The sequence below is a fragment of the Camellia sinensis genome, chromosome 8, assembly GCF_055761805.1.
Source record: "Camellia sinensis isolate YWXY chromosome 8, ASM5576180v1, whole genome shotgun sequence".
NCBI lineage: Eukaryota > Viridiplantae > Streptophyta > Magnoliopsida > Ericales > Theaceae > Camellia > Camellia sinensis.
Window position 1 is genome coordinate 178,603,528 of NC_138968.1, and position 12,679 is coordinate 178,616,206.

Consider the following 12,679-nt stretch of genomic DNA (forward strand, 5'->3'; position numbering starts at 1 on the left):
ACCACTAAAATTGTGACATATATTTGTTATTAAGAATTTCGAACACACAATTAATAATATAAGAATAAAAAAAATTCTCTTATATGTAACTGTAATAAAAATTAATAAAATTTAATTGATTCTAAATCATTTTTACTAAATATTGTAGATAAATTTTTTATATTATTATTTAATTTTAAAAATTAATTTTTAATTATTTATTTATATCTATGCATAGCACAAATAATTATACGAATATAATATACAGGTGGATAGATAGATAAATGAGCAAAATTCAGTAGCGATACTGTTTTTTCTGGGGTCATAGGCTTTTTTGGAGCAAAATAAAAATAAATAATATGCTCCACTCATCCACCGTGGCTTGTCACTGCAAAACCCCAACCCCACCCCAATCCAATTTCTCTCTCTAAACTATAAAACAGAGAGAGAGAGAGAGAGAGAGAGAGAGGGAGAGGGAGAGGGTGCCACCATTTTTTTTTTTTTTTTTTTTTTCGCTGCAGCTACTGCACCTCCTCCTGTTGTTGGTATTGCTTCCCCCATTCAGCACCCACGACGTGCAACCATGGCAGCAGCTTCAGCAGCACCGCTAGCGCTGAACGGAGTGAAAATGGCGACAACTTCACAGGCGTACCTAGACAGCAATCCACTGAGAGAAACAAAGCTCTTCATATCCGACCTCTTCCGTCAATTCTACTCCCTCGGATGGGTCTCCGGGACAGGTGGCAGCATCTCCATCAAGGTCCACGACCACCCCATCCCCAAACTCCACCGCCTCCTCATCATCTCCCCTTCCGGTACCCTCCCTATATACCCCTACTCTCTTCTTATATCAATTTGCTCTATGTATTTTGAAATTGTATTAATTTTGCCATTTAATTGTTCGCATTTTGTGAATTTAGTTGAATTGATAACATAACAAGGTAAAATTATTGGTAATGTACCATTTCCCATTGATTTAAGTCTAATTTATAGAGGAACATTGTGGATAAATTTAGACAATGTTAAAAATGTAAGTATAAAATTGATGCAATTAGAATTATAAGAATCAAATTGGCGTAAGAGCTCAATTACATAGACTATCTGCATAATTTGCTCATATTATTGTTTTTTTTCTTGATTGGTTTCATCTGGGTGTTGTTTGGTATTGTCGTGGTGGCTTCATTGGTTTGATTGGGGGGAGTGTGGACAGGTGTGCAAAAGGAAAGAATGGTTCCAGAGGACATGTATGTGGTCTCTCCAATTATGTCTATACTGTCTTCGCCATTATCGAAGCCATACCCTTACAAGCCTCCCAGATGTTCCTATTGTGCTCCTCTCTTCTTGAAGGTTATATTAGTATTTTCTCTAGTACTAAGAGCTTTGTAAATTTTATTGACTCGCTATATTTGTATTATTTAGAAAATATACAACTACTGATGTGTCCTTACATGTGGAGGTTTTTTGTATCTCCATGAATTGAATGCTCTTCTATGATGAAGTTGAAAGCACTTATAATTGGCTTTGGAGTTTGTTTGATACGCTTCATCTCCAATTGACAACTTAGTCTTCCAGGCTGAATGTTACCATTACCTCTTCGATGCTGCTATTAAACTTTATCAATTGGGCTTGGACTGGTCTACCCCGAATCATGGTCTGATTTCTAATTCCAGAAGAGCTTTCTGTGGTCACCAGAATGTAAACACATCTGTGAAGGCAGGGTCTCTAAAATCAAATAATGAAATTGAGCCATTACGGGTTAGTTTTTGAAGTATTCTCAGTGCTCTCCCTTTTGCTAGAAAGGTCACTATGTGGTGTAATACTTGTTCCAATTCTAACATATTGCTTAGTTACTAAATTTTTTCGGCAGCGTTGCGTTCTTCTAGACATTGAAGGGACCACTACTCCTATATCATTTGTTAGTGATGTTCTCTTTCCATATGCCCGCGACAATGTGGGGAGGCATTTAGATGCAACATATGACACTGCTGAGACTCAAGATGACATTAAGTTGTTGCGCTTTCAAGTGAGGCTTTTTTCTTTTCTTTTGTTAAAGTTGGGTGTTTAGGGTTCTGCAAATAAAGAGTCTATTTTTATTTGATTCCAAAATGTGCAAAATTACATTTTGAGAAATATGTGACAGAATCTTCATTATTTCACTTTCAAATGACCATTTCACATTAAAAACTCAGGCATGAAAACTTGAATAAGTTTAGTATATTCACAAACATGCATATACCTTTGTCACTCTGCAGATTTTGGGGAGCTGTCTTTAGCAGTATTCATTCTGGTTGGAGTCTCAGAATCATCTCCCATATGTTTCAGTTTCGCTGTTATTTTGCAGGTACAGGATGACTTAGAACAAGGAATTGCTGGTGCTGTGCCCATCCCTTCTGATGATGCTGGGAAAGAGGAGATCATTCCAGCTTTGGTTGCTAATGTGGAAGCAATGATAAAAGCTGACAGGAAGATTACTGCCTTGAAACAATTGCAGGTAATCAAACAGAACTCACAGTAAAACTTCTTTCTCTGGGAGCTACCTTCACAATCTGGCTAACATTTTAAGGATTCAGGGTCATATATGGAGAACTGGATTCCAAAATAATGAACTTGAGGCCGTAGTTTTTGATGATGTACCTGAAGCTCTTGAGAAGTGGCATGCTTTAGGCATCAAGGTTGGTTTGAGATTCTTCCTTTTCTTTCATTAATTGTTTCCCCAGCTTTATTTTCTGGTGTGTTTCTGTGCCCTAGAATGGGTTGCAATTACCTTGCAAGACTTGTGGTCATTCGTTGTTGCTTTACTGATTTGGTGGTTTGATTATGTGACTTTGATTTCCCTCGACATGCACTTAATTAATTTCCCATGGCTGTTTGTGGAAGTTACTATACGTCAACTCTTGCTTATCTTTCCCCAGGTGTACATATATTCCAGTGGTAGTAGATTGGCACAAAGGCTCATATTTGGCAATACAAATTATGGGGACTTGAGAAAATACTTGTGTGGATTTTTCGATACCATAGTGGGGTATGTTACACACTCCTTGAATTCATTTCTTTGTTTTAAAAGCTATTCTATTACTGTTTCATTCTAGGTAAATCGTCATTCACTACTATTATGTGCAGGAACAAGAAAGAAACAACCAGTTATGCTGAAATATCGGAATCTGTGGGAGTAGATAGGCCATCAGAGATCTTATTTGTGACTGATGTCTATCAAGAAGCTATAGCTGCCAAGGCAGCAGGTAAGATGCTTAACTTTTGATCTTTTGGAAAGGTTTGAATGATCCAAATCATTGATTAGGCAAAATAGCTTAAATTTGAACGTTGAGACTCGTGTTAAAAAATTCTCTGAGGCATTGGTTGAGATTGCCTTAACCATTGGTACTTGAATTCCAATATATGTTTTAGGTTTGGAGGTGATAATTTCGGTGCGGCCAGGAAATGGACCTCTACCTGAGAATCATGGGTTCAAGACAGTCAACTCTTTCGCAGAGATCTAAGATTTAGGAGTGTTCCCTGTAAGCTTCCTTTAACATGACATAGTTATAATTAATGATGATATACTACATTAATAAGCAAATTTCCTTCCTGATAAACTTGCCATTGAGTTTATGTTTTGTTGCTACACTACTCTTTTCAACAACAACAAAAAAACAAAAAAGAAAAAAAAAAAAAAATCAGGGATTTCCTTTTCGGTTAAAGACTTGTCTGGATTTTTTTTTTTTTGGTTGGCTATGCTTAGTTAATTTTCTGTTTAACTCTGGCTATTAACAAGTGAAAACAGGGGAACAAATTTTTATACAAAAAAATGTAAAATGATCAGTCTATGTTGAATGATCTGATGTTCAGAATTGAATAAAATATCTCTAAATGGTCCCAAAGTTACTACATCAATAAGCAAATTTCCTTCCTGATAAACTTGCCACTGAGTTCTTGTTTTATTGCTGCACTACCCTTTTCAACAAAAAAAAAAAAAAAAAGAAAAAAAAAAAAAAAATCAGGGATTTCCTTTTCGATTAATTTTCTGTTTAACTCTGGCTATTAACAAGTGAAAACGGGGGAACAAACTTTTATACAAAAAAATGTAAAATGATCCGTCTATGTTGAATGGTCTCATGTTCAGAATTGAATAAAATATCTCTAAATGGTCCCAAAGTTAGTGGAATTAGGGGTACCTGTAGTTCTGAAAATAATGCAGCTAATTTATTTATTTTATATTTTTTTCTCATAAATTTTTTTATAAATTCAAAATTCAAATACAGTCTAGTTTTATTTATTTTTGTAAGTTTATCCTTATTTGGATTAAACTATATAAGTATACCTTTTTCTGCAAGTGCATTTATTTGGGTCACATCAATCAATATCTCATCTCTACACATTTTTTTATAAAAATTTAAAAAATATACTTATTTAAAAAATCTCAAACTAATTCATATATATATCATTAGGGTTTATTTTTTTACTATTTTATATCATCAAGGAATGCGTCAAGATATTATTTGTCTGTATTTAATAATTATTTTCAAATAAAGAATCATACACAAGAATCCATGCAAGTGGTGAAGTGAAACAATAAAAAAATTGTAATAAAAAACATTTTTCCCGTTGTTTTGTTCATGCACTTGCTGTGCAAACCCCTGTGTGTAGTGACGAAATTTTAATAATGTTAACAAAGCAAAAAGGAAAAGTCATCCCAATTTCCATGCTTTATAGCAAAGTTTGATCATGCTTTCTTTTACTTCTTTGTCAATCATCCATCACAACATGTTCCCCTTCCTTCCTCTCTCTCTCTCTCTCTCTCTCTCTCTCTCTCTCTCTCCCCATGGGACCTCCCTTCTCTCTCTTTTCACTAGAGATGGTCGCCTTAGAGTCAAAAAGACATGGGGTTATTTGTTGCACTTTATATGAATTGTTTATATAAAAAAATTTGAAATTTTCTGTTAAATTATTTGATAAATTTTTTTATTATAATTTATTAAATAAAAATAACTTAAATATCAAGAAATTGGGGAATAAATGCTTTTATTTTCTATTTTATGATTATGTACTTTTAGCTTTCAAAAAGTTGGATCAAATAGATCCTCAACATTGCAAGCTTTAAGATACAGAGGTAGGTTTGTGTGAATTTTATTGTAATTTCAACATTAATCTCATGAAAATAGTAAAGTTTATTGTAGTAATAGTGACTATGGTTAAAGCTCCCTACCATTTGTTCATTAATGTCTTCTCTCTCCATGTATAGTTCCTAATCAACCATGCTCTCTAGTTAATATACCTAAGGATCTACATATAGCAAACCCTATCTCATTCCAAACTAGTCAATTCATCTAAACACTGTCAGATCCGACCCTGTCAAGTGTTGTTGCTCCCCAAAATATCTTCTCTTGTTTTTTTTTTTTTTTTTGTCATATTAAAGGCTCTGTTTGAAATGATTGGTTGAAATGAGTTTGGGATTATTTTAGGAGAGATGCTTCATACACTCAGTGGGGCGCCCCAGTGACGTGACGTGCCTCTACTGGTCGAAAATCAAAAAAAAAAAAAAAAAAAGACCTATTTTTTTCGGACCAACCCCCAACTGACACCTCACTGGGTGTCACCCCCAGCTGGGGTAAAATACATTTTCCTTATTTTAGTTATTAAAAAAAATTTAAATTAATAAAATAAAATATCACATTTATTTTATAATTATTATATTTTTTTATAAAAAATTAAAAAATCAAAAAATTCTTCTCATACGAAACTTTTTAATCCAAGAATAAAATAATCAAAAAGTTAAAAAAATTAAAAAGTCAATTCACTTTCCAAACGAATCCTAAATCTCTATAATAAGTAGGCAATTTTGAGAGGAAAAATATTTTGTTATATTTATCTTTGAAAAAATTGACAATTTATCTTTAAAAATCATTGTTGTCCTTTTTTTTTTGAGAAAAAAATATAAATACAATTATTTGATTAATTTAATTTTTATTTTTATTTTTATTTTTATTTTTATTTTTATAAATGATCTATATATAAAATCATACCATATGAGTAGATTAGATTTTATTGTTGAAGCAATTGGACAGTTGAGTTAACTCGACCTTAGAGAATCTCTCTGCCGAAAGAGACTTTTGTTCGAAAAGAGAAACATAACGCTTGCCGATCCGTACACCCAAATCAGCACAACATATATAAAAGGAAACTTGCAAATTTATGACTATTATTTTTTATTTCAAAATTAAATAAATAATATACTGACAAATTTTATTTCAAACTAATGTTATTTCAAATAATGTTATACTTAAAAATTGTCATGATTTATTTAAATAAAAAAATTATTCAAATAATGAACCAGTTTCTTGTAGTCTTTTCATTTCAAATTAAAACATCTACTGTTTTAACTTATAAATTTAAAAATATTATTATTACATCATTGTAGATTAATTTTTTCATTTAAAATCAAGTTTTTTAATCATTTTTAGCAAGAGTGGATTGAGTTGTAAAATTATCTAAACTATGTTCGCTTGTTAATAGATTGTTTAGCAAACAAATGAAATCTAAACAAGTTTGATTATTTTTTGAGCTTATCTGAATTAGCTTATGTTTATTATTATAGAACAAAGCTAACTCAAGCCAATCTCATTCGAACTCAACTCTTGATTAATTGGTTCAATAATAACCAATTTTATATCGATTTGATAGGTAAATAAATCAATTTTAATTTTACTTTTTAAGGTTGCACAAACTTTTCTCAACTCTCTCCAAAAAAGAGTCCATAGGAGTCTCCCAAAATTATAAATATTATACATAGAGACACACACGTTTTCTACTTGAGTTGGTGGAATCTGGTTATGAGCATATATATGTAAGTATATATGAATTTGATACCTATCCATCCACTATCATTATCTATTCCATTAGTATATTCTATTATATGAAGTTAATTCTTGAGTTAGAACTGTTTGGATTAATTTCTTATTTTATTTAACTATTTTAATTATCAATCTAATTGGTTCACATATGTGCTGTGTGTGAACACTTGTAATATTTATATATGATTTTGGAGACGAATTTGATCCCATTGATCATTAACATTTTTCATCAGTGTGCATGAGAATAAATGCAGAGAATATGAATCTGATGATTCCCATTTCCACCCATTTAGCTTTTGTGGCTTTTTTGTTGAAAAACAAAACGGGAGAAAGTAAGGAATGCAAAAGTGTGGTATATAAACATAAAAATTAGGAGAAATAACTTAACAGTGATAGGAAGAAAATATAATTACAAAAAAAAGTTTTTATTGATAAGTCCAATTTAAAAATGTTTTAACCCAAGAAGTTTATGAAGGAATTTTTTAACCCATTTAGTCCCATGTATGTATAGTTTTATTCCATAAAGTCCATTTTCTTGATTTATACTATTTTCTTGGACACTTATGCCCTTATATTCAGCTTTGATACCCTTATAAATATTTTTTGAACGATTAGCAATTTAATGATGTGAACATTTATATTTTAAAATTCTCATTGGTAGGAATGTAAAATTGGCCCGTGGGCGGCCCGAAACCCGCCCGCGAGCCGGGGCGGGCCCGGCCCGTTGACAATGTGAATATTCACATTGACATGTTAACATTCATATTAATAGGAGTGTAAAATTGGCCCACGACCCGTGGCAGCGCGAAACCCACTCGAGGCCCATAGGCGGCCTGGCGCGGGCCCGGTCCGGCCCATTGACAATGTGAATATTCACATTGACAATGTGAATATTCACATTGACATGTTAACATTCACATTAATAAGAGTATAAAATTGGACCACAGCCCGCGGAGGGCCCGGCCCGGCCCGCTGATAATGTGAATATTCACATTGACATGTTAACATTCACATTGATAGAAGTGTAAAATTAGCCCGCACCTCGTGGCTGCCCGAAACCCGCCTACGGCCTGTGGGCGGCCCGGGGCGGGCCCGACCTGGCCTGTTGACAATGTGAATATTCACATTGACATATTAACATTCACATTGATAAGAGTATAAAATTGGCCAGCAGCCCAGGACGGGCCGGACCTGGCCCGGCCCGGCCCGTTGACAATGTGAATATTCACATTGACATGTTAATATTCACATTAATAGGAGTGTAAAATTGGCCCCCGTCTTATGGCGGCGCGAAACCCGCCTGCGGTCCATGGGCGGCCCGAGGCAGGCTCGGTTCGGCCCATTGACAATGTGAATATTCACATTGACATGTTAACATTCACATTGATAAGAATATAAAATTGGCCTGCGGCCCATGGGTGGCCAAAAGCCCGCCCGCGGCCCGAGGCGGGCCCGGCCCGACTCGGCCCGTTGACTATGTGAATATTCACATTGACATATTAACATTCACATTGATAAGAGTGTAAAATTGGCCCGCAACCCGTGGGCGGCCCGAAGCCCGACCGAAGCCCAAGGCGGGCTTGGCCCGACCCGTGACAATGTGAATATTCACATTGACATGTTAACATTCACATTGATAGGAGTGTAAAATTAGCCCGCGCCTCGTGGCTGCCCGAAACCCACCCATGGCCCTTAGGCGCCCCAGGGCGGGCCCGGCCCGGCCTGTTGACAATGTGAATATTCACATTGACATGTTAACATTCACATTGACAAGAGTGTAAAATTGGCCCATGACCCGTGGGCAGCCCGAAGCCCGACCTCGGGCCGAGGCGGGCCCGGCCTGTTGGCAATGTGAATATTCACATTGACATGTTAACATTCACATTGATAAGAGTGTAAAATTGGCCCGCAGCCCGTGGGCGGCCCGAAGCCAGACCGCAGTCCGAGGCGAGCTTGGCCCGACCTGTGACAATGTGAATATTCACATTGACATGTTAACATTAACATTGATAGGAGTGTACAATTTGTCTGCTGCCCGAAGCTCGCCCGCGGCCCGGGGTAGGCCCGAACCCAAACTCGGGCCGCCCCGAGCCATCCATGGGACGCGAGTCAATTTTACACTCTTATCAATGTGAATGTTAACATGTCAATGTGAATATTCACATTGTCAACAGGCCGGGCCGGGCCCGCCTCGGGCCGTGGACGGGTTTCGGGTAGCCACGGGGCACGGGTTAATGTTACACTCTTATCAATGTGAATGTTAACATGTCAATGTGAATATTCACGTTGTCAACGGGCCGAGCTTTGGGCTGTGCACGGGTCACGGACCAATTTTAAACCGTTATCAATGTTAATGTTAATATGTCAATGTGAATATTCATATTGTCAACGGGCCGGGCTTCGGGTCAATTTTACACTCCTATCAATGTGAATGTTAATATATCAATGTGAATATTCACATTGTCAACGGGCCAGGCCGGGCTCACCATCGGGCCGCTCACAGGGTTCGAGCCGCCCATGAGACGCGAGTCAATTTTACACTTTTATCAATGTGAATGTTAACATGTCAATGTGAATATTCACATTGTCAACAGGCCGGGCCAGGCCCGCCCCGGGCCGCCCACGGGCCGTGGGCTGGTTTCTGGCAGCCACGGGGTGCGGGCTAATTTTATACTCTTATCAATGTGAATATTAACATGTCAATGTGAATATCCACATTATCAACGAGTCGGGCCGGGCCCGCCTAGGGCAGCCCACGAGCCGCGGGCGGGTTTCGGGCCGGCTATAGGCCGCGGGCTAATTTTACACTCCTATCAATGTGAATGTTAACATGTCAATGCGAATATTCACATTGTCAACGGGCCCGGCCTGGGCCCGGGTTCGAGCTGCCCACGGGTCACGGACTAATTTTACACTCTTATCAATGTTAATGTTAATATATCAATGTGAATATTCACATTATGAACGGGCAGGCCCGGGCCCACCCCGGGCGGCGGGCTGGCTTCGGGCCACCCACGGGCTTCGGGACGCCCACGGGTTGCGGGCCAATTTTACACTCCTATCAATGTGAATGTTAACTTGTCAATATGAATATTCACATTATCAACACGCCGGACCCCTACACATTGACGATATGAACATTCATATTAACGGTGTGAACATTTACATTAAGGGTATTTTGATAAATATGTCACCCATAAGACTTATTGAAATATAAGAAAATAATGTGAACGAAATGAAACATAAGTAGATGAAATGGATATTTTGGTCTTCTTATCTCAAATTGGACCTAATGGAATAGTCAAAAAGAATATGAGTTAGATGGAATAAAACTCTTAGAAAATAGATTTATCAAAAAAACTCCCTTACAAAAAAAAGTGATAAATATTATAAATAATTATAATTTTTTTTATTAATACGTAATAATTTTTAATGATTATCACTTAATTGGTAATTTTTCCTAAAAATCATAAATAAATAAATAAATAAAAATCAACGTCTCGTCTCGTTATTTTTATTAATTTTTTAATTTTTTGACTAAATTATAAGATAAATAATTAATATGTTTAGAATAATTTTTTAATTTTTTATAAAAAAAAACGTAAAAAATAGAGAGAATTTTTTTTTTTTTTTTTTGCCTTTTAGTATAAATTGTTGACTTTTTAATTTTTTTAATCACTTTTTAACTTTTAAATTAAAAGATTAAAATTTCCAAACGAGATGACAAGTCTTTTCTGTATCAAAATCGTAATTTTTAAGTAAACATATCATTAAAACCGTTTGCATTTTCATAAATATCATTGTCATAAAATTAAGAAGTAAAATTATAAGATGCTTTTATCGTGTACTATTGTCCATATATAGTGCTATTTATAGTTGGTGTAATAACATTATGTATTACCTCTAAAAAAAATTTGGGATATTATTGATTTAGAGCACCTCAGCAGCACATTCATCTCATGATGATAATGGTGGTAATGGTAGTTCTTAATTATAATTTATAAGCAAAAAGGTCACCTAAAAAAAACAAAACAAAAATTTTAACAAAAATAAAAATTATATATATTTTTCATAACCAAAGAGACCAAAGGCTTTTCAAATTTATTTTTCTTTTTTTTTGGTTGAACAATTGAAGAGAGAGAGAAATCAAATAGTACAATTGAAGCAATCACTTACCTGTCTCTCTCTATCTCTCTCGAAAAACTCTCCTCCAATCCAAACCCATTCAACAACCGCACAAAACAAATCCTCACAGTTACATTACAACGATTCCCACTTGTTCTTCTTCATCATCATCTTCAAGAAGACGACGACTCTGAAACTCTGGGCGATGTCACCGGAAATAGAGGCAAAAGCTGCGGTGGCTCCGATCCTCTCGGCGTCGTAGTTCTGGGCGATGGGTGCAAGTAAAACCCCTTCTCTGCAATCGCTTTCTCTTCCTCCGAAGAAGAACTCCCAATCGATGGCGAACAAGACTTGTTAAATGGGTCTTCAATCAATGGCGTCACAGGACTCAGAACCAGCGATGGAAAATCTAGTATGCTCGGCGATAAGACCTCAGGGTTTCCGACCAAAAACCCAGAACTCTGAATCAAAGGGCTGATCATCTTCAGGCTGTTTCTTCTCTCGTAGAGCTTGAATCCTTGCTTTTTTTGTCCTGTTTTGATTGGGGGTATGTAGTTTTTGGAGGACTGTGGTGGTGGATCGGAGGACGGTTTCGAGGCTTGTTTTGCTGTTTCTGATGATCCCGTCAGCATTTGAACTACCTTTTTGAATGTGGTGGTGTCTGCTTGGACGAAGGTTGTTGGGTAGGGATTGGATTCGGATCTGGAGATGTGTTTTGGGGTGAGTGGAGGGGTTTGGGTATGGACTCCATTGTTGGTGGTGGTGGTGGTTCCATTGCAGCTGTTTGGGGAGTTTGTGGGAGATGGGTTTTCTCTCTCTTGAGGCCTAAGGGTTATCTCCATTGATAAGCTTGTAACTCCCTCACACCACTTTGTAGAGAGAGAGAGAGAGAGAGAGAGAGAGGTTAAAGGGTTGGAGTTGGTTTGGGTGGAGAAGAAGAGATGGATGAGAGTGAAAAACAAGACTTGATGAGAAAGGGGCTTTTGCAAGTAATTTTTCTATTCGGATAGGCTTGGTTTGCAAAGTTGGTTGGCTTCTTAATTTTTTTTTATCAAGTTTGGAAAGATTAAATAAGTGTATTTTTTAATTTTTTATCAAATATGGATTGAATTTTGGTTGGATTTGAAGTGATGTGTTAGAGAGGTGATATAACTTAAATAAGATGATGTGATTTAAATAAGATAGTGACTTTTTAAATTTTTTGGAGGATGCCAAATTTGGCCTTAATTTTGAGTTAAAAAGGTTTGGTTTGGGAAGAATTTTTAATTTTTTTTAGAAGAAAAATGTAATGATTATAAATTTGATATAATATTTTATTTTATTAAGTTAAAAAATTTATTTTATTTTTTGTAACTATTTCAGTAAAAAAAAACCTCTAAACCCGCTTTTCAAACCGACACTATATGTTATGCCTCCGTTTGGGAAGTGAGTTGGTTTTTTGGCTTTTTGACTTTTTTTTTTTACTATTTTAGTCTGGGCTAAAAAGCTTGGTTTAGGAAGGAGTTTTTGACTTTTTTTACTTTTTTGTGAGAGAAGAATGTAATGATTATGGATTGAATGTGATGTTTTGTTTTTTGTGACTAAAATAGCCTATTTTGTCTTTTGTGGTTAAAATAGTCAAAAAAATCCCACTTTAATTCTTCCCAAACAGACACTATGTAATATTTTTTATTATTATAATTAATTTTGATAATAAAATTTATCACATTTATATTAAGTATTTAAAA

The 12,679-nt window shown here is 35.7% G+C and overlaps 2 protein-coding genes across 2 annotated transcripts; one reads left to right on the forward strand and one right to left on the reverse strand.

Annotated features, from left to right (window-relative positions):
* Positions 1 to 359: 359 nt before the first annotated feature.
* On the forward strand, positions 360 to 3,572 carry LOC114316542 (putative bifunctional methylthioribulose-1-phosphate dehydratase/enolase-phosphatase E1 1). The gene is made up of 9 exons (XM_028263214.2): positions 360 to 794; positions 1,190 to 1,326; positions 1,552 to 1,734; positions 1,847 to 2,002; positions 2,321 to 2,470; positions 2,550 to 2,651; positions 2,892 to 3,001; positions 3,100 to 3,218; positions 3,385 to 3,572. The coding sequence occupies exons 1-9, from the start codon at positions 563 to 565 to the stop codon at positions 3,474 to 3,476; spliced, it is 1,281 nt and encodes a 426-aa protein (XP_028119015.2). The 5' UTR covers positions 360 to 562; the 3' UTR covers positions 3,477 to 3,572.
* Positions 3,573 to 10,865: 7,293 nt separating this feature from the next.
* Positions 10,866 to 11,931, reverse strand: LOC114316541 (VQ motif-containing protein 4). The gene has a single exon (XM_028263213.2). It carries the CDS (start codon positions 11,792 to 11,794, stop codon positions 11,126 to 11,128), a length of 669 nt encoding a protein of 222 aa, XP_028119014.1. The 5' UTR covers positions 11,795 to 11,931; the 3' UTR covers positions 10,866 to 11,125.
* Positions 11,932 to 12,679: the final 748 nt, after the last annotated feature.

What these genes read in the sequence shown, in the direction of transcription:
- LOC114316542 (XM_028263214.2), top strand. Translation starts at nt 563, where the DNA reads ATGGCAGCAGCTTCAGCAGCACCGCTAGCGCTGAACGGAGTGAAAATG. An exon ending in CCTCATCATCTCCCCTTCCG is followed by an intron (nt 795 to 1,189) that starts GTACCCTCCCTA and finishes GAGTGTGGACAG; the next exon opens with GTGTGCAAAAGGAAAGAATG. An exon ending in TTTTTCGATACCATAGTGGG is followed by an intron (nt 3,002 to 3,099) that starts GTATGTTACACA and finishes TATTATGTGCAG; the next exon opens with GAACAAGAAAGAAACAACCA.
- LOC114316541 (XM_028263213.2), bottom strand. Translation starts at nt 11,794, where the DNA reads ATGGAGATAACCCTTAGGCCTCAAGAGAGAGAAAACCCATCTCCCACA.